We start from the raw sequence: 22,560 nt of genomic DNA, 5'->3' as shown, positions 1-22,560 counted from the left end.
CATCCATAGAGAGAGGCGGAGAAGGGGAAAAGTGAAGTCAGAGAAGAGAGAAAGGAGAGAGAGGGAATGAGAGAGAGAGAGAAAGAGACAGAGACACACATAGAGAGAGAGACCAAGGACTTTATAGTCACAACACAGAAAAAATACTGAATTTTTCTTTGACCTTATGTTACAAGGGCAGATTCAATTTTAAAATATTGCCTTCTGAATGTCATCTTGATCATAAGGAAAGATACGCAAGTGAAAAAATATCTGTGTAAAGTTTCACAGTGAGTTAGGTGAAACAGACTCAAAGACAAGGGGCAGTCAGAAATGTTTAATGTAGTAGGCCAGATATTTTATGTTACCACGGTAGTAGAGTTGCACTCTTTATTTGATATATATGTTCTGGTTTACTTTATAATCTTTTCTGACTGTAATGAAACATTTCCTCTCATCGACATTTTTATCATGTGCCCATTACTGAAGCTATTTATTGTCATTTAGTCCTCATCAGCAATGAATAAAGCAACAAACCTTAAATGATCAACGTCTAATAACACTATACAAATGTAATTCTAAAATATCAGTGTTTTTTTAATTAAAAGTTTATTGAAGGAGTGGCCATTTTTTTTTGTCCTGGCCACCCAAAACCAAAATAACCACACAGAAACTATATTAATTAAAACACTGCTTGGCCCCTTAGCTCTAGATATATATTGGCTAACTCTTACAGATTAATTTAATCCATCTTCAATAATGGTTTACAGGCAAGGTATTAGCATGTCTGTCTTCAGAAGCTGCTTTGTTTCTCCCTAACTTTGCCTTCCTTCTGCCATGCTATAGGCCAAGCCAGTTCTTTATTTATTAACCAATAAAAGCAAAACATAGAAAGAAGGACCTCCCACACCATTTCCCCATTTCTGTTAAACAAAAATGTAGGCTTTAACTTTAACATAGTAAAATTACATATAACAAAAAGTTATTAAGCAAGAATTAGAGTTATAATATTTATATCTACTTTATCTTTTATCATAACTAAGGAAAACTGTAACTATGACAATAAAGTCTTCAACTCCATCGAAGACTCCAGGAGGATATAATATTGCCTACATAAACAGGAAGTACTTTGTAATCAACTTCCTAAACTCTAGAATTGACAGAAATATCTCATTGCCTGGACAGTCACCCAAAGTTTTGCTGTACAATTGGGGCATCCACCTTCAGCCTACAGGCCCATAGTATCCAACAGAATTTTTCACAAAGCAGAAAATTTCAAAGGCAGTTGCACCTATACTGGCAGTTTGTCACATTTTTTTGTGTGTGTCCTGCAGAATGTCTAGCAGAATCTTTCTTGAATCATGAACCCCAAAGGATCATCTCACTTTTAGGCAAGTTTAGCAGTCATTTTTCTGTGGGTCCTGCATGTCCAGTTCAGTAGTCCAAGCAGGAGCAGTTTCTTGCCCAAATGGCTAACCAACTCAATAAGAAGCCTCTTAGATGCCCATCTTCCACTTGGAGTAGCTTGTGCTGCCAGGAGCAGATGTGTCTCATTGTCATGAAAAGTCCTCAGTTATTAATACATTTTAAATGCCATATTCTGAAGGTCTCTAAAAGATTTGAAGAATATCTATCTAACTCAAATATATTTCTATACATCTAGTAAACCTAATTAACATGACTACAATCCTGACTTTATAGATGATTACCTATTAAAGAATATTTCTTAATTATACATTACATTTTTAAGTGAACTACACAAATACCTTAATCAAGAGCAGAAATACATATATGTATAACAAGATTGACCTAAAACTTGTATCAATAAAACAAGATCCATACCAATGCAAAGTATCCATCTCTATGGCAAATCTCCCTTTTAAATGTATAGAAGCATTTGCAAACATTGTAATTACAAGCATTGGGAATATAAATGTCGTTCTATCCAAACAGCTTTCTGATATTTATTGGGCAAAGTATTTTCTTTGTGGGGTTGTTCACAGCAACCTTTCAGGGACCTTGTTCTATCAAACCACATTGATCTGGAAGCAATCCACAGGTTCTCATCTTCTGTGGAAAAAAAATTAGAATCTCTTTTCTAAAGCAACATATCCATAAATCCAAATTTGGAAGTCATGATACCTTTAGAACATATAAGCTGATTTAGCTTAGCAGCCTATACAGTGACATGTCTCTCTGTACTTAGCTCCTTCACAGTCAAAAAATTCAAAGAAAACGAACAATATGTTCTTTCCCAACTCTCTATATTCTTTTTCTCTCTCTTCCCAGCCTATATACATCAATCCAGCACTGTGACCCATTTAGAGGTCTTCTATGTCTTAATCTGTTTAATTGTGTATTTGTAATTTTTTTTTTTTTTGCTTTTTTGAGACAGGGTTTCTCTGTGGCTTTGGAGCCTGTCCTGGAACTAGCTCTGTAGACCAGGCTGGTCTCGAACTCACAGAGATCTGCCTGCCTCTGCCTCCCGAGTGCTGGGATTAAAGGCATGCGCCACCATTGCCCGGCATATCTGTAATTTTTTACTGTCCAGGAATACTTCTTAAAATGCTAAGTGCTTCTTAAAAATTTAAGCTGATTCATTGCTAGGAGAAATCCAGCATTGTCTGCTTATCCCACTCAGTCCAGCATGGCAGATCTGCTCACTGCCTCTGAGAGTCACCATGCATACTGTCTCACTTCCAGGTACTCAGCTGATCCATGTTGTGACCAAGCTAGCTATAGCATGTTGTTCAAAAGCCCTATGCTAATGTCTGGTCTCACAAAAGAGCCAGAGGTCGCACTTGCCCAGAAATACGGCATTTTAAGACAGCATAGCTTTTTTTTTTCTGTTACAGCTGAGTCAGGAAACCCTCTCTTAAAGGAACTGCTGCACGCTGCTACAAACAGAAAGAAACTGAGTTAAACTCTGTATTTTTGTGTGTAGAGTTCCTTTTCAAGCTCTCTCAGGTTTTTATGTGGATTTTAGTCAACCACATTGGTACCTATTTATTGGAGGAGGAGCCGCTTTTTCATCCTGGCTACCCAGAATCAAAATAACCATACATAGACTATATTAATTAAAACACTGCTTGGTCCCTTAGCTCTAGCTTCTTATTGGCTGACCCTTACTTATTAATTTAACCCATATTCATTAATTTGTGTATTGCCACGTGGTAGTCGCTTACTGGCAAAGTTTCAGCACATCTTTCTCCAGTGGCTCTTTGGCTTCTCCCTAATTTTGCCTTCCTCCTCACATGCTATAGGCCAAGCCAGTTCTTTATTCATTAAACAATAAAAACAACACATAGACAGATGAACCTCCACACCAAAATTTAAGTTAAAAATGACTGAGATTTTGAAAATTGTCTAAGTATGTTCTGATTTTTTTTAATATAAATCTCATCTCATGTTCATGTTTCCTTGATTGAGGAAGTGATCCTATGAGTACTATAATATCTGACATTTTTTTTTCTGATAAAGTTTGACACAAGTGCAAGTTTGAGTAAGCTGTACAGAGAGCAACACATAATGGCATGGGTAATAAACAAGATCCTGTCTAGATAATAAAACACAATAAATTAGAAATAAATCTAATAAGCTATTATATGACAAAACTAACAGAAAAAAGCCAGAGAGAAATTACAAGGGCACCTACAGGAGAAGAGATGCAGAATTTGCACACACAGAAACTCCATATAAACATATCAGCTTTATGAACAATCTGTCTTCTCTTTTAGGTATTGCCTTGTGCCTTTCACTTCCTTCCTATTGTCCTAAAACTTTTCCTTATTTCAGGTTAACTTTTTGGTTGTGCAACTCTAAAGAGCTTCAGGTTTAGTTTTATGGACACGTGAAAATCACCATAAAATATATAACAACTTTAAATATAAAATATCAATTTTAAATTATGAGGCTCTTACAAATGTGTGATTTATCATTAATTTTTCTTACAGTATTGACAAGTAATGTCTACTTGTCATGTAATGTATTCTTCCCATTTGCAAACCATCTTGTTTGTTATACTGAATATTTTCTACACTAGTATGGACTGTAATTGGCTTTCCTAAGCCCTTTAGCCTACAAGCTACTGATTTTTCTCCTCCTTCTCATTTTTATATATCTCCAGAATAGTGTCTATGGTATGTCTTTAATAATATGTAGTTTATCATTAAGGAAAAGTTGGAGATTGTGATACAAATAGAAAAAGTACTTGAGAGGTCTATAAGCATACATTATTGATATACAGCTGCTGTCACTTTTTAAACATTAGAATGTCAGGAAAATACCATATTAGTGTAGAAATACACTAATACATACTAGTGTAGAAAATATTCAGTATAACAAACAAGGTGGTTTGCATATATGAGACACCTTTTATGAACATTACTTTAATTCTTATATTTTCAACAAACTATTGATTGTAAATATAATGGAAGAAAATGGTATTGGACCAAAAAATAATGTTAAGAATTTTTATTTTCCATCTAACTCTTGATTACATGTGTTTATGCTTCCAAGATGAAAAGTAATGACACAAAAAGTTACATCATGAACTAAAAATAAAAAGGGAATTGTAAAGCATGGAGGGAACCACGAGGAAAGAAAATTAATGCTAATTGTATACAGAGATCTTATACAGAGCAAAGAGAATGTTTCTACTTAAAATTCATGGTACAACTGCTAGAACTGGTTAATGAAATATTCATATGATTCTTAAAAATTAGACAATTTATTTTTAATGAGCTTGGGAGTATGTTCCTGCTGAGGTATTTAACAGTTCTGCTTTGCTTTCATGACTTAACAGTTGACGCCAAATTCATGTGACATCAGTAGGGAAGCAATCCTATTACAAATAAGAGTCGCAGCAGGGATGTATAATTAGGTTCAGTGTTCTTCAGTTTTTTTTTGGGTTCTATGGGCAGTTATTCTAAACTGCCTGAATCAGAAGATTAGTCCTCATGCCCCCAGTCTCTGTGCACTTGTGGATTTTCTTTAGTTTTCTTGTATGCCCTTGAGACATCTGCTTTGAATTCTTTTCTCAAATACCACCTACTTATCAATATTTTATGTGTTTGGTAAGCATCAGTCTGATTCTACCACATCCACTGTTGACAGAGGTTTTTGTCCTACCCAGCCCCACAGCTGTTCAGTCCCAAAGAAACACACAGAGGCTTACATTAATTATAAACTGATTGATCTATTAGCTCAAGTTTCTTACCAACTCCTATATCTTAAATTAACCCATAATTCTTATCTGTTTTAGCCACATGACTTGACACTTTTTATCAATTTGTCATTCTCATCCTGTGTCCTCTGTATCTGGTGATGACTGCAGATTAAGCCTTTCCTCTTCCCAGAAATTTCCTATTCTTGTTGCCCCACCTATTCTTCCTGCCTGGCTACTGACTAAGCTGTGTTTCATTAAATCAATACAAGAGAAAGCCTTTACAAGGTACAAGATCATTGTCCCATAGCACTTCCCTTGTTTTTTCAAAATAAGAAATATGAATCTAATCTCCTTTGTTTAGCTTTTTTCCTGTCTATTATCCATAACAACTTACAACCAACACTCTAAGCAAAGACAAATATCCATAATCTATTTTATGGGAACATGGGCATAGTTTTTAGGCTACTTTCTGCTGATTGGCGATGCTAATACTCTTATGGGAACTGAAAGAAAATTTGTGATTATGGTCAAGTCCTTATTGGGATATTCTGTGATGCTTCATAATCTCAACCAGCAATGTTGAGACTGTTATGGGTGTATAATTCAGAGATAACTCCATTATAAGTCTTCTGAAATGTTAGATCATCTGGGCCATTTGCTCCTATTGGAGATTTTTCAGGGGATCCTGGTTCATCAAACCACATTATTCTGAAAGGAATTCACAGGTTCTCATCTTCTTTGGAAACAAAAAAATGAACCTTTTTTTTCCAAAGCAACATATCCTTAGAACCAAATTTTGAAGTCAAGATACCTTTAAAATATATATGTTGGTTTAGTTTAGCGATGTCCAGAATTAAAATCTCTGTAGTCCAAAATTTCAAAGAAAACACAATAATATACTTAATCCAGACTCTCTGTTTATATTCCATCTTTATGTGCTTTAGTTTTTTTTATTTCTTTAATCTATGACTATCTGTAATCTGTCTCCTTAAAGACTGTTATATTTTAAAACCTTTTACTTTTTAAAAAACTATTTCTTATCTATCCCAAGCCTATGTATTGTTATCAAAAACTGACCCATTTAGTGGTCTTTTACATCTAAATTTTTCTTTATTGTGAATTTACTGAGTGGGACAGAAACATGCTAAGGCTAGCAAATCAGGAGCATGTTCTCACTCCACCTTGGGTGCCAGATAAGCAAAACATGGCAGTTGTGGGGAGTACACAAATAAAGGAATCCCTCACTAGCTCTGAATGGTATACTGTTTTTTTTTTTTTTTTGTTGTTGTTGTTAATTGAAAGGGAAGCTCAACTCATGGATCACAACAAGAAAATAGAAATGGGGTCCAACATCCAGGTGTGGTACTTTGGAGGAAGAGGGGTGAGCATGTGGGACCATGGCCTTTTGGTATCTAAAGCCATGCCCCAACTTTATCTAGCCTCTAAGGGCCATTTACTGAAGGAGGTTCCCCATCAATCAACTCCTAATCCTTAAATGAAGTTGTGGTGTTTTCCATGGTAAAATTAGTTTTATTGTACTTGCAAATTCTGTTGCATTGGAATATCACTAAGGATAAAACCTATTCTATTTTTTTCATCACTGTATGTGGAGAGTCTGTTTTTGGTAAAGTAAGTGAAGAAAACCTACAGAACTGTTGAGTGGATCAATTGATTCATGGAGCTCTCAAATAATAGAAGACTGCATAACTAATAAGAGCTCTTTCAAAGCTGTATCATGAGAAACCAGAGTTCAAACTCAAACTGGGTTTTGTAATAACAACTTGACAATAAATACATAAGAACTGCATGCATAAAAATGATAACTACATGCACTGAAAATTTTCAAAGACATGGTGCAAATCAGGAGAGGAGCAAGAGAGTTGTCATCTCAAACATGTTTCATGGAACATATTGATTTTATCTTCGTACTGAATATCAGGGTAATAAACATCATAGATATGTGTTTTGCTTGCATTTTTGTTGAAAGGGGTACTTTTTATACTTTCAATTGGTATATGGTAACAGTTAGTAAAAGAGTAGGTTTTTAAATAAATCAAGATGACACTATTCTGTGGTTATTCAGTGTTGGATTGTTTAAATAATAGTAAGCTCTATGTGCAATCATTTTATAAAACTATGAAGCTCTTACACAATAAGCCTATCTAAAATGACCTTCTGTAAGAGAAAAGGATGTAACATTGAATCAAACTTTAAAGAGTTCATTTCAATGAAGGACAGAGATGATAATGTACAGGCAGACACTTTGCTTTCCAATCATTTTACTTCATTCAGTGGTAGAACCTAGAAACACTGGATAGGCAGCTAAAATGCCCATTAACCTGTCACAATCAAATATCAGATGTCTTAAATGAATCTTCAGGCAGTGTTGAATCAAAGCCAAGATATAAATGAATTTTCTTTTAGATTTGTATAATGCCTTTTTGTAGCACAAAGAGAGAACTGTCCTTTTGAATGTCAGATATAAGAAGGAATGACTTTGAACTTCTAATAAAATGTCCATAGTGAAATTACCCACCTAAGTTAAATCCAAAAATGATTTACTTTTCAAGGAATCACATATTTTTAAAGCTTTTTCCTTAAGAAGTGTATGTTGTAGTTTTATAATGATATTGAACTTCAGCATTTTTACTATGGATTGATGTTTACTAAGCATATAGTCAGAGGATACCCCAAGTAAAATTCCATTTAATATGGGACATTAAAGAGAATGTGTTTAATTTTCATGAACAATTAAACTCTTAAAGCTCACTTTTAAGTAATGTTGGCAAGCAATACTTTTCGTAACAGATACTAATCACTGACTTTTCCAAAAAATTATTTATTGTGTTGTATTATATGTGTATCAGTATTTGGGCTCCGTGTGTCTACATACCATAGGGATGAAATGCTTGTGGAGTCTACAGTGATTCTGGAGGTCAAAAGAAAGTCTGGATTCCCTGGGACTGCAATTACAGACAGTTAGCAGTACCCATGAGGGGAACTTGAACATGGGTCACCTGGAAGAGCAACCAATGAAGTCTTTAGCTGAAATATCTCTCTGATTGCATCATTGACATTATTAACAACAAAATTGTTTCTTTCATTTTAATAAAGCCCAATACAAGTTAATAATCCTTAATAAAGAACACCATAAATATTGCACTATTTAGTCATTTTTAAATTAATTATTTTGACTTACAAAATATTTGATTTTTTTCTGTTTTAGATGCTATTTTATGGTATATGAAAGAAAAAACTGAAATTTTCTCACATTTATTCAGTTGTAGTTTTACTGTGCATTATAGTGGCTGCAATTTGGAAAGTAATTTAGTAAAAATATTGGTCCCAAGCAAGATGTAGAGGTCAACGGTGCTGTACTCATTTTTCAGGCACGCAAGATTATTTTGAATAGTTAATAAAATCTAGGGAATAAATAAAAGGACAGAAGAATCATGAAGTGTAAATACAGATGCTGGCAGCAATAAAGGTGAAATAGTTTTAGACAAGGATGTGAGAGTACTTAGAGAAATCACAGGATATTCAGGACAGTATAAGTAATTTGAAATAATTCAAGTTGATGGTATTCAAATTGTAAAATGTGCTCGGACAGAAAGGTGATAACACACAGAGGTCCTTAACTGTCAAGCTGAAGGATTGGAGTTTACTCAGGAAGTCATGATATTTGCAGTTACACAGCCAAGGTGAGATGAAATATTCATGGAGTTATTATGAAAATAAAAAAATGCTGATAAAAATATTCCAAGCATCACAAGAAATGCTTTCTGCATTTGATATGGTTTCAGTCAGAAAAAAAAACATAAGAAATGTGTCTGTGCATTTTGCAGGATTTCAAAGTTGTTCTGCGTAGTGCTAAAACTAAAAATGTGCCTGTTCCCTCTTAAATCAAGAGAAACATCAATTTCTTTCAAAGAGGTACAAGTAGAGACAAGACAAGTGGAGCACAGAGCTGATTGATTGATTGAAACAAAGTTATTGGGAAAGAGAGAAAATAGCTGAGGATGGTGACAGGTTTAGGTATTCTACATTTAGAAAATTCTATTGTAAGGTAGCATGCTTGTTTGTTTCCCAGCCACTGAGCAGCCCAGACCTGAAATAATCACAGAGAAACTATATTATTTACACAGCTTCTTAGCTTCTAATTGAATAACACTTATATCTTAATTTAACCCATTTCTGATAATCTGTGTATCACCACATGGCTGTGGCTTAACTGGTAAAGTTCTCAGCATTTGTGTCTGGTGAGGCCCCATTGCTTCTAACTCTTCCTTCTTTTTCCCAACATTCAGTTTAATTTTTCCCACCTACTCCTATTCCCTGTGCAGGCTCAAGACAGTTTCTTTATTAACCAATGGTATTCACAGCATGCAGAGGAGAATCCCATATCACAAGTCATTAAGAATTAAATTCCAAAACCATGCCTAAGGCCACGCATACTTTACAGGGCATTACAAATATTTCTGTCACAAAAAGAAAACCAAATCTTTTTGAGTTGTCAGGATAAACATGATGCCAGACTCGTATAACTGCAGGCTATTGGGAATATTGTTGTAATTCCATCAGTAAGAGAGGCAGGAATATCACAAATTTGTAGGAAGCCTGGGTTAGGTAGAGGATTTTATCTCAAAACAATGAGTCTAGGTATAATTATGTTGATTTGGGATGTACATCAAACGATCACACTCTTGAAGTGGAGAACGAATAGAGATAATGGTCAGGTTAAACAGTCTGGGAATTGCTCCAAAGTCAGGGGTCAGCATGGATAGTCAAAATAGAAGCAAAGAGAGGAAACCATGAAAAAAACTGAACAAATTTAGAAATCGTGAAAACCAAGAGAAATAAGTGCTTACTGAAGGAAGGCTAGTTCTGCTGAATAAGACATAACTTTTTGGTTTTCTCATTCTTTTTAAATTGTATGAATTTTTGCATTTTGTTATTCCTTTATTTAGTTTTATAATTTTGTAAATGTCATATTTTTTAAAGTATACTTTACTATTATTTGTGAGTCATAAAGTATATTTTTGGTGTAGAAGTTGTTTGAGAAGATTGCTTTTTTGATAGAAAGCAAATTCTAGTAACCTCCCAGTATCTTATTATACAACAACAAAAAAGCATCTTACTTTGCCCCACAAACAGTTTAATGTTTGGAAAAAGCATCTTTTTATATGAGGTAAATTTTGATTATCCTAAAATTATGATAAAATTTCAGAAATGTATAGACATTTATTTTGAGTTCCATCACATAAGAAATCACCAACAAAGTGAATAAAGCAGCAAGGACAGGATTGACCAGGTCTGTACCAGATCCTTTGTGTATGTTATAGCTTTCAGGATAGTGTTTTTGTGGGACTCCTTAGTGTGTGAATGAGTGCATTCTTGATTCTGGTGCCCTCTCTTAGATTCTTTTCTTTCTGCTGATTTGCTTCAGTAGTTTTTATTTTATTCCGTTGTTTGTTTTAGATGATTTTATACTATTTTTCTATTTTTATTATTATCTTTTAGAGTTCTGTTCTCCTCTAATAAAAGTCATAAAGGATGAAGATCCTGAAGTGAAGGGACATAGACAGAAACTGGGAGGAGCTGAGGGATGGAAACCTGAAACAGGATATATTGCGTGGGAAAAGGAACTATTTTCAATTAAAGGAGAAAATGCTTAAAAAGAACAGCAAAAAGATAATTAAGAGTAGTTGATAAAATATTTGTGAAAGGGTACCCTACATGTCAGTGCCTTATCTACCCCTGATCAGGTAAAATAAGAAGCTGAATACCTTAATTTCTGTAGGAAATACAAAAATTATACTCTTTGATTTTTAAATGTGTTATCATGTTCTTTGATATCTAACATGATAAATATGAATAATTTGAGCATAATTTTCCATCAACACAGGCAAAATTTTGCTTTCTTTTCTGAATCTTTGTGAACAGAGCCCAGATGGCCGAATTGAAGTCAAAGGTCAGCGGGGACATTCGTCACTGCACATCAGAGATGTGAAGTTATCGGATTCAGGGAGATATGATTGTGAGGCTGCTAGTAGGATCGGTGGGCACCAGAGAAGCATGCATCTTGACATTGAATGTAAGTAATATTTAGTGTGAATTGTCATTGCAACAACCTTAGCTGGTCTGAGAAAATATGACTCTTATATGAAAATCAAAATGAACAGTTATTACATTTTTTCAATATTCAATGCATAGTTTTAGGAGGAAGGAAACTACCCAGTAAGCTATTAGAAATAACTAATGGAAGTCTGTGTACATTTCACAATGATTTGCATTTAATCCTTTGAAATATTTAGCTGAAAATACCAGATCAACTGAGCCATACTTGTTTTTCATAACCAAGTCTTTAGACCATGTATTTGTTTGTGTATGCAAGCACATACGTGCATGTACATGAGTGTGTGTGTGTGTGTGTGTGTGTGTTTAAAAGTCAAAGTCTTAGGTATGTAGATGTGTTTTCAGTTCTTCCCTATTTTGTTGAATTATTTGGTATCAACATAAAATACAAAATGTAGTGATGCATGACAATTCTTATACTTCATCAAAATGTGTTTAGTGTCAGTAAATCATGATTGTTAAAAGTATAATTTATAAAAGAAGTTGTCAATAGTTTTCATGATTAGGTGAGTTCAAGACTATGTGGAATCCTATAACTACAATTTATATTTATATTTACATGTAAATATAAATTGAGCTTCTCCCTTAGTTTATTACATGGAATTTAAAATAATTTTCTATAAATGCATTTAAAGAGGAGGAAATGTAAAGTAATTCTCAACAACTACATCAGGATGCTACCTGATACCTGAAGAACATTTATTGCCTTAATAGAATTTTTTGAAATATTCTTGCGTACATAACATTTTACCATGGTATTTTCTCTACATTAATATTAATAGACAGTAATAGTAACTATTAATCATGATACAACTCATATTGAGAATTTCTTTAAAAATAATTAGTTCAATGTGAATAAACTATATCACTACATACTAACCAACTGTGCTAATAACAATTGTAAGAGGCTATTTCATGGGCATCACTTGCATCTTAACAAACAACTACACCATAAAAGCATCGAATAACTACCAATGCACAAAGTTAGTTCTGTGTCTTCATCAGAGACATATCTGTTCCAGCCATTGGTTCATTTCTAAATCAGGTTGTTTCATTGTCTGTCAGGTTGAGGTCACTATGAATTTTGGCTCTTCCTTTTTATGATGCATGGTTTTCACATATTTTCTCTTTCTGTGGCCTTTGCCTAACTTATCTTTCAGTCACTATGCACTCTCATCTATATATATATATGTATATCAATATAGTATCTAATTCTTATTGTCACCATACAGATAGAATTTATATAGCTACAACTATTTTTCTTATTTTGAAGTTAGTTATTAAAGGATGAACATGTATACACATATTTTATCTACCATACATATTTAAATTATTTTTTCCATAGTCAAATTGTAATCTATGAAATATATAATGCTGAAGTTTTATGCATTGCAGTTTGCTTTGAACTTGATCTCCCTTTGAATCTTCACATCTATAACTCCTTCCTACGCTTTGGAAATTTAATTTTATGTTAGATTCTGTGATTCATTTCCAATGCACCTTGAGAAATATCCTCTTCATTTTTCTCTCCATGCATCTATTGACAAACTATTATTTGTTGAAATGCTTTCCCTTCTGGAAGATTTGCCAAGATTGATGATCAACTTTTAATTTTCCCAATTTTAGTGTTTTTTAAGTACTATTATGTATTATGTATCTGTGTTGTATTTTGAAAGTTTTTATCTTATCTTCATTATTCACCAAATTTAATGTTGTAGATTCACTTTACTCTTTGTATAAAGTATTTTAATGTGAAATCTTGGTAAGTTATTTAATATACTTCATATTTTCAAAAGCATACATATAACATATAATAATCACCATTTCTTATAACGTTCTAATCACATTCCAAACTTTGATATTTGTTGCATTTTTATACATGCCAATTTTCATTCACTAATATTTGAAACATGCTAAGAAATACATTACAGTGATACTCATTTATAACATTATGCAAACACCAGAATGTGTTTCTTAACCAGTTAAAAATATTTTGAAGAACTGCAGGGAAAAGCTATGCCATCCTTTTAATATACCTTGGTCCTTAATGTTCTAAATCTATTCACTGTAGATTCAATTTGTCTCCATATCTATTGTGTTGTGTGTATGTTGGTGTATAGTATATATTATCCGCCTCCCTCTGCAGTTCAAGGTGAACAGAAATTCATGTCAATCCTCATGTATCAGCCTGCAGAGAACTGGGATTACAAGTGTGTGAGACAACTGAACCTGTTTTTGACAGTGTGGGCTCAGAATAAAAGTGGCTTCTCATCTGAAACACTGTGGAGGTAGAAAGCCCAGGGTAACTAGTCACAATATGATGAGGGGCCAGCAATAACTTTCCGGATAACAAGCCAATAAAGAGGACCTTACAAGTCCTGTTATTCTCAAAGGGCAATATGTACAAGGAGAAAGTGGAAAACCTGGCCAGTTGTTCCCCCACTTTCTCTTATTCAGTCACAAGATCAAACTGTTCAGCAGCTTCAAGCTCAGCATTCAAGCCATAGCCCACTCTTTCAGCTCCAATTTCAGGATCTCTGGCACCTTCTTTTGTTTCTCTTTCACAACTGGAGGAGAGATACCAAGAAGTGTTGTATCTGGAACCCAGTGCTTTACAGGTACTTTTGGGACTTCAATTAACTTTCAACACACAACACGTGAGACTCCAGGCAAATCTTCAGGTCTCTCAAAGCCAAAGAAGGATCGTCGGACAGTAGTGGAGGTTGAGGTAGAACTGAGGCTCTCCAGCAGACAGGAAGATCATCTGTCTTTCTGGGAGATTTCCAGGTCTGGTGTCCAGCTCTCCCTCTCCGGAGTTAGACTCAATGTTCTGAGTGTACAGCACTAGGGTGCTGGTGGGGGTACAAAGGACACTACAAGTGTTGAAGATATCCTTCTTAGTAGGAACCTTGAGAGAAGGAAGAACTTTTCCCCCCCAAGATAAAAGAGATCAAAAAACTCCTTAGAAGTGTGTGGATAGCTGGGACCTCTGGAACCACTATTGCATGAGGCACGATCTTCTTCAAGATGATGGACTTTCTAATTGGTGCCACGTGTGGTGTTTTTGGCCCAATTTCAGGAAAGATCTTTGGAAGATCTGAGCCAGATTTCCCCTGGGAACTCTTTGACCACTGGGCGGCTCCTCTGGACCACGTTTGCTGCTCTGAGATGCCTACAGTCCAGCTCAGTCTCTGCCGCGTTTGCCAATTTATGCTCGTGCCAATCGGGTTGTTCATTCATTCTGAGTAGTTTTTTCTTTTAATACCTCATGAAACACAGGTAAACATTGTCTAGAATATCAGCTCTAAATACACAGCAATTTATTAAACATCTGGACTGTTTTCTGGTTCACAGCTGTTGATTTTCTTTTCTCTTTGGGATTGACTGTTCTCTTCTGGTTCACTGAATGTAAAGAAAAGTTTAACTGTTTCATGGACACTGTAATTATTATGCTGTGCAGCTCTAAAACTTAATAATTACAACAAAGTATGTTGGTGTATTTAGCATTCATTAAAAGCTTTGCTGTGTTGGCTTATGTCTGACCAGTGTAAGCAGAAGACTGGGTCTGTGTGACATTTCTGTGGCATTTTACACAGAATTTTGGCACTGCCATTTCTGAAATCTACATAGGATTGCCATCATTCCTTACAGATTGGCTTCCTCCATTCCAAATGTCTGTTCTTCTGCATTTGTTGCATCTACATTGCGCTGTAGAGGGATTGTTGAAAACTGGACAAAATCTGACAAAAGGCAAACACATTAGCTACAGGACAGCAATGGGATTTTTTCCATAAAAATATTTATTTTTGTATTTTTATAATCTTTTCTTTTTTATTGATATTTATTGAGCTCTATATTTTTCTCTGCTCCCCTCCCTGCCTCTCCTCTTCCCCTGTCAGCCCCCTCTTCCACCCTTTCCCAAGGTCCTCATGCTCCCAATTTACTCAGGAAATCTTGTCTTTTCTACTTTTTACTTCCCATGTAGATTAGATCTATGTAAGTCTCTCTTAGTGTCCTCATTGTTGTCTAAGTTCTCTAGGTTTGTGGTGTGTAGGCTGGTATTCCTTGCTTTATGTTTAATATCCACCTATGAATTAGTACATGTGATAATTGTCTTTCTGTTTCTGAGTTATGTCACTCAAAATAATGTTTTCTAGCTCCATCCATTTTCCTGAAAATTCAAGATGTCAGTATTTTCTTCTCCTGTGTACACTCCATTGTATAAATGTACCACATTTTCCTTATCCATTCTTCCGCCGAGGGGCATTTACGTTGTTTCCAGGTTCCGGCTATGACAAACAACATTGCTATGAACATAGTGAGTACCTGTCCTTGTGGCAAGATTCAACATCCTTTAGATATATACGAAAACATGGTACTGCTGGGTCTTGAGGAAGGTTGTTTCCTAATTTTCTGAGAAATTGCCACACTGACATCCAAAGGGGCTGTATCAGCTTGCATTCCACCAGCAATGCGGGAGTGTTACCTTTACCCCACAACTTCTCCAACATAAGATGTCATCAGTGTTTTTAATCTTGGCCATTCTTACAGGTATAAGGTATAATCTCAGAGTTGTTTTGATTTGCATTTCTCTGATGACTAAGGATGTTGAACATTTCCTTAAGTGTCTTTCACCCATTTTAGATTCCTCTGTTGAGACTTCTCTGTTTAGGTACTGGCAAATAGAATCCAAGAATACATGAAGTTGTCTTCATCCCAGAGATTCAGGGATGGTTCAACATACAAAAATCTGTCAACGTAATCCTACATATAAACAAACTGAAAAATAAAAACCACATGATCATCTCATTAGATGCTGAAATAGCTTTTGACAAAATATAACATCCCTTCATGATAAAGGTTTTTGAGAAAACAGGGATACAAGGAACATACCTAAACAATCCAACAGCCAATATCAAACTAAATGGAGAGAAACTCCCACTGAAATCAGGAACAAGACAAGGTTGTTCACTTTCTCCATATCGAATCAATATAGTTTTTGAGATCCTAGCTAGAGCAATAAGACACCATAAGGAGATCAAGGGGATACAAATCAGAAAAGATGTCAAACTCTCACTGTTTGTTGATGATATGATAGTTTACATAAGCGATCCCAAAAGTTCTCCCAAGGAACTTTTATAACTCTTAACCACTTTCAGTAATATAGCTGGATACAAGATTAACTCAAAGAATCGGTAGCCCTCCTTCACACAGATGATAAAAGGGCTGGGAAAGAAATCAGGTAAACAACACCCTTCACAATAGCTTGGCATAAAATATCTCAGAGTAACTCTAACCAAACAAGTAGAAGACTTGTATGACAAGAACTTTAAATCTTTGAAGAAAGGAATTGAAGAAGACACCAGAAATTTGAAAGATCTCCCATGCTCTTCAGGAGGTAGAATTAACATAGTAAAAATGCCAATTTTACCAAAAGCAATTTACAGATTCAATGCAATGCCCATCAAAATAATAGCAAAATTCTTCACAGACTTTGAAAGAATGGTACTCAACTTCATATGGAAAAGCAAAAAACCCAGGATAAGCAAAACAATCTTGTATAATAAAAGAACTTCTGGAGGCATCACAATCCCTGACTTCAAACTCTACTACAGAGCTACAGTATTGAAAACAGCCTGGTATTGGGATATGAACAGAAAAGAGGACCAATGCAACCAAATATTAATCCACACACCTTCCAACACCTGAATTTTGACAATGAAGCAAAAAATATCAAATGGAAAAAAGAAAGCACATGTAACAAATGGTGCTGGCATAACTGGATATCAACATGTAGAAGAATGAAAAAAGACCCATATTTATCATCATGCACAAAACTCAAGTCCAAATGGATCAAAGACCTCAGCATAAATCCAGCCACATTGAACCTTATAGAAGAGAAAGTGGGAAGTACACTTGAATGCATTGGCACAGGAGACCACTTCCTAAATATAACCCCAGCAGCACAGACACTGAGAGAAACAATTAATAAATGGGACCTCCTGAAACTGAAAAGCTTCTGTAAAGCAAAAGACACAGTCAACAAGACAAAATGAAAGCTTACATAATTAGATAAGATCTTCACTAACCCCACATCAGACAGAGGTCTGATCTCCAAAATATACAGAAAACTCAAGAAATTGGTCATCAAAAGAACAGACACACACACAAAAAAAAATGAACACATAATCCAATAAAAAAATGGAGTAAAGACCTAAACAGTGTTTGTTTGTTTTTTTATTTGCATGTTTTTAGTTTTTCCTTTTAAGATCTCCCTGATTTTGTTTTGTTTTTAGTCTGAATAATAAAAATCCATAGAAGAAATTGGGTTCAACTGGAAAACCAGAAAAACAAAGCAGTCAAACCACTAGAGAAGTGTTACCTCTCCCAAGGCTAGGCAACCATAAACTAAGCAGCCTAAGCCTTCTCTCTTCTAATTTATCTTCCCTCTAGTGCTGAGATTAAACGTGTGTGACTCCCTAGTACTGGGATTAAAGGTAAAGCATCACCACCTGGATTTTTTTCTGAATTGATCTTGTGTAGCCCAAAGTGGCCTTGAATTTACAGATATCCTTACGCCTCTGAATCCCAAATCCTGGGATTAAAGATGTGTGTTACCATTACCTGACCTCTAGTGCCTCTGGTCTTCAGGCAAGATTTATTTATTAAAATACAAATATTTTGCCACTATATTTATTGTCTATAAAGTTACCATATTGTTTTCTAGTTTTTTTTTTTTTTTTTTGGTTGATCCCTCCACCAGGGTTTTATTTCTTTTAAACACATAGAAACAGGCTATGGTGCAATTATGCCATCATGATATACATAGAGCCTCCCTATGTTTTCTTTTTAATACACCTTAAGAAATGAATGTGGCCGTGTATGGTAGTTCACATGCATAAGATCAGCATTCAGGAAGTTGTGGAATGGAAATTATCATACATTTAACAGAGTATGTACTATTTAAAACATCCTGATTTTGAGTTTTTTTTTTATCTAACTACTGAACATACATCCTTGCTAGCATGTAATAAGCATGTGTACTAACTTCCTTAGGGAAAGACTATAAAACATAATAATTAAAAACAGAAGAATGAAAATAATAATTATCATTTGTAGTATAGTCACATTATTTAAGGCAAAATTCATGAAAATCAGGATAGTGTAGTTATAAATTATGATGAAAGAAATATAACAAAATTATGGTATTTTAAGTAACAAAAAGTTATAGTAATAAACCTATCAGTACTTGGGAAGAAATAGAAATGACTGTTTTAAATAGATACTCATGTTGTACATATGTCTGACATCTATTTGTTATACATGTTTCCATCAAGAACACTATAGAGGGCAGGAAACTTGAGTATTACAAAGTGTGACAGGAAGTTTATCATAGAAGTTTCCACCTGAACCAAACATATACAATGTAACAGTGGTAAGAGTCTGTTGAAAAGAATCAAGCAGGTTGTAATTTGAAACCTGTGTGTGTCATTGTCTGTGATAGCACTGAACCAAGAGTCTTAAAAGATTAAGCTATTTTGCTCAAGCCCCTTTGTGTTTCAAAGGAAGCAGATTTCTTGGCATTCTGCCTGTTTATTTACTATGCTTTAAAGGAGTCACCATACTCTGAAACTAGAGTTGAATTAAAGCTGTAATTTGGAAAACAAAGGAGATAGCAAGCATGTGCTATGTGTTTTAAAGCAATATGCCCCAATAATAATAAGTCTGATTCTGATTAGTATGTCATTAAGTTCTATGACTAATTATTACATATTAACTAATAATTAGACACAATTGTTTTTTGATAAGTTTAATTTAACAGTTCCTTGCAACAATACATGTTCAGAACTACTGACTATTTCCATGAATTCTATTTGCATCCTCTTTGTCTTATTTTTAATTCACAGTTGGTATAAGAACAATTGAAAATGTCCTTTCTTCTGACTATAAGGTAATTTGTAATATTGGATACATTCTAGAGTTAGGTGGGCATAACTAACCTTATACTTCAGATTCACACTGTTTGCATATCTTCAAGCTCTCAAGTTTTCATAGAATTAATAGATGTGCTTTATTGAGTAATTATTTGCTCAAAAATTTGTATTCCCACCCTATCATTGTGACTCTAATGCAATTCTCAGCAGCATCTATAGGATAATATAGATAATATATGCATTCAATATTAATATTTTAAAACCAGGTTAGTAAATATTTAGAAATGATTTTTTTGACATAGCACATACTTTATATCTGTGAATAAATTGTTTATCCCATGACCCTAACTTTATAGTCACCCTACCTCATTTAATACTGAAACTTTAGGTGCTCATTTGCATATATAAATTTGTTCTTCTTCATACAACAACATTGTTTATGTATACAGTATGATGATTACAAGAACAAAACTAATAAAATGTCAAGTGTATATCCTCCTCCAGAAGGCCTAAGGAGAGGATCATTTCAAAAAAGAATGAGGTAATCTTCCATTCATCAGCTGTAGTTTTGTTCGTATTTGTTTGTTTTGTTTTTGCAAACATTGCATCTACTTTTTGTGACAATGTAAAAATTCACATTTTCTGGTTTATTTTCCAACAATTATTATGATTTTATGTTAATTTTCCTTTTCTGACAGGCATTATTTGATTCACAGTAATACTTATTGCAATGTGTTTCAAAGCAACTGGATTGGAAATAAACACTTTTAAGGAATTTTTAATTAATATCCAACTTTTGAAAGGTCAAACTTTAAAGTTCAACAAATTTTAAACATGTTAATGAAATCAGGCCTTATGAATAAGTGCTGACTTAGTATTTCTTCTAAATATCTGTTTAATACTCATTAGCACTGAATCCTGTATGCACTTTGAAACAATGCATTGGTTCTCAGCAGAACTTCTGTATCTTTATGACCCCAAGATTATTATAATTTCCTTTTTGTCCAAAGCAACTTAAAAATGGACAGGATTCATTTTGTCCTACAATTTGACAATTTGAGAACACAGATCTGTTACAAAAAAAAAAATCAAACAAGGAATTCAGAACCCATAGAGAAGCATTATTTGCTAGGCTGATGAAAGGCTAGATTTCTTGGATATCTCAGAAGCAAGTACATAAGTATGATGCTCCCCAAAGTCATTAATTCTCCTGCCTCAATTAGTAATCATGGCAAAAGCAAATCCAAAAGACATGCTATAGGCTATTCTGATAAGGGCTATTCCTCATTCAGGACTTTCTTCCTAGACAATTTACGATTCATCAAGTTGACAGTTACAGCTCACAGGAGCAGAAATTGTATAATAAAATAATGTTGCTGAGTATTTAAACAAAGCATATCTCTTAAACTGTTCTGGAGACAGAATTGTGAAATCAGGAAAAGAGCATGGTCATCTCTCTGATTCACATTCTTTTCCTCATTGTTATGTGCTCCTTCGTGCATAGGTAAGCACAAGCACACATTTCTTTGTCTTTTACAAAGGCAAAATTTATCTTATCAAAAAATTTCCCCTATCATTACCTACCCATAAACTAATTGATTCTCAAAGATTCTGCTTATAAATCTCATGACTTTGAAGACTTTGGTTCAATTATAAGATTTTTGTAATGACACACTCATTGCTGTATCCTCTGGGGTTTACAGGGAAGGAATCTCCTGGATGTAATGAGAAGAGATTTCTAGGAAATTATTTCCACTGATACCATGTTTCAAAGCCTTCCCTAACCTCCTTGACATTTTAGTAAATCCAAACAATGATGCTCCTGATGAGCTAGTACCAGCTGAATCATATTTCTGAATTACAATTAGTACATATGGAATGTAAGTAAGTGAAAGAGTAGCATCTCTGTAGAGATATTAGATGTTAGAGATATACATTGGTTACTTGTAATAGCTGTGATTAAGCAGTATGCCCATCTTGGAACAGAGGCCAGAAAGATTGCAAGTATCACAGGTAATAGATATCTACAATGAAATAGTACTTACTAGATATGAAAGGACAATAGTACACATAAATTCACAGTGTATTTTGGGACTACATATACAAGACCTCCATAAAGATGAAGCCATGAAAAATCTGTGCTTAAGTAAGGGAAGGGTTCATAAATTCCTATCCCTTGCTAAGAACCTATTGGTGGATGTTGGGGAAGAGAGATTTAGTTTTCTTCTGGAAGTGGTCATTGAGGGGCCAGACATGATCCCACAAGTGCTCCTACAGCATGAAAAAGCAATACTAAGTGGAATGGCGGTGGATTTGAATCACATGTTTGTAAAGTGCATATTTATGCTTTTGTTCTTAAGTAACAAAATTGTTCAAATAATCAGCACATACTTATGAAATTCAGTGTATATTCAGTGAGTTGGTTTAAAGTAATTAAAGGAGTAAATTCTATTTTCTGTATCTCTATCCTTCAGGTATTTTAATTCACAGTACTCCTGTGTAAACCAGAAGCAATATTATTGATACTTTTCACATTGCAATGTGATTGAAAGTGATGTTGTACAATATCTAAGATCACCTTAGAAACAGTATAGAATAGTATAATTTAATGAAATCATAATTAAATATGAGAGAAACAATATTTCTGTATTCAGAAAGAAGGAAAAAACTACTGAACATGATATATTTACATAAATTTAATGATATAGTAACAAATGATCCCAGATTTACTGAGGATATGAAGGCTCTCTGTTCATACAAAAACACTGCAAGAATGAAAAAAAAAATGAAAATAAATCTGGGTTTCTTGGCAATGTGATTTTCTTTGGACTGGTTTCAATGTCTTTCTACAATTAAAAGAGTAATTACCAGTGTGATTAAACCAGTAATATAAAAAGCTGGTATAAGCCTTAATAATTTAATTTCTCATTCCATGATCTGTGTGATACATTAGGTCATCATTCTGGTTCATTAATTACAAAACAGGTGTTCTATCTATTTTGTTTTCTTATCCTGGTCAGAATTTGTTTTATGGCTGCTTTTCTTATTTTAATTTTTTATACAATGAACATTCATTACTTAAAAATTTCACATCATATGTTAATGGATAAAAATATATTTATTTAAATATAAGAAGTATATCTTAAAACAGTTAATAAAAAGAAAATCTTTGAAAAATCAGTTGTGATAACACACTATTAATTTCAATGCTCATTAACCCCAGCACTCCAGAAGCAGAGACAGGCCTTCCAGGGGAGCACAGTGAAAGCTTGTTTCAGGGAGAGAGTGAGGCAGAGATAGAGATAGAGATAGAGATAGAGATAGAGATAGAGATAGAGATAGAGA

The 22,560-nt window shown here is 34.2% G+C and overlaps 1 protein-coding gene and 1 pseudogene across 1 annotated transcript in view; one reads left to right on the top strand and one right to left on the bottom strand.

Moving 5' to 3' along the window:
* The window catches only part of Ncam2 (neural cell adhesion molecule 2), a 364,630-nt gene that overhangs the window by 273,553 nt on the left and 68,517 nt on the right, over nt 1-22,560 (top strand). The window contains exon 9 of the mRNA XM_026786021.1: nt 11,090-11,240. Coding sequence (XP_026641822.1) covers nt 11,090-11,240 — 151 coding nt within the window. The remainder of the gene's footprint in view (nt 1-11,089; nt 11,241-22,560) is intronic.
* On the bottom strand, nt 13,731-14,517 carry LOC113457616 (annotated as a pseudogene).

The sequence above is a fragment of the Microtus ochrogaster genome, linkage group LG3 (genome assembly GCF_000317375.1).
Source record: "Microtus ochrogaster isolate Prairie Vole_2 linkage group LG3, MicOch1.0, whole genome shotgun sequence".
In the NCBI taxonomy this organism is placed as follows: domain Eukaryota; kingdom Metazoa; phylum Chordata; class Mammalia; order Rodentia; family Cricetidae; genus Microtus; species Microtus ochrogaster.
Note: the sequence above shows the minus strand (reverse complement) of the source record. Positions and strands in the feature narration are given on the sequence as shown.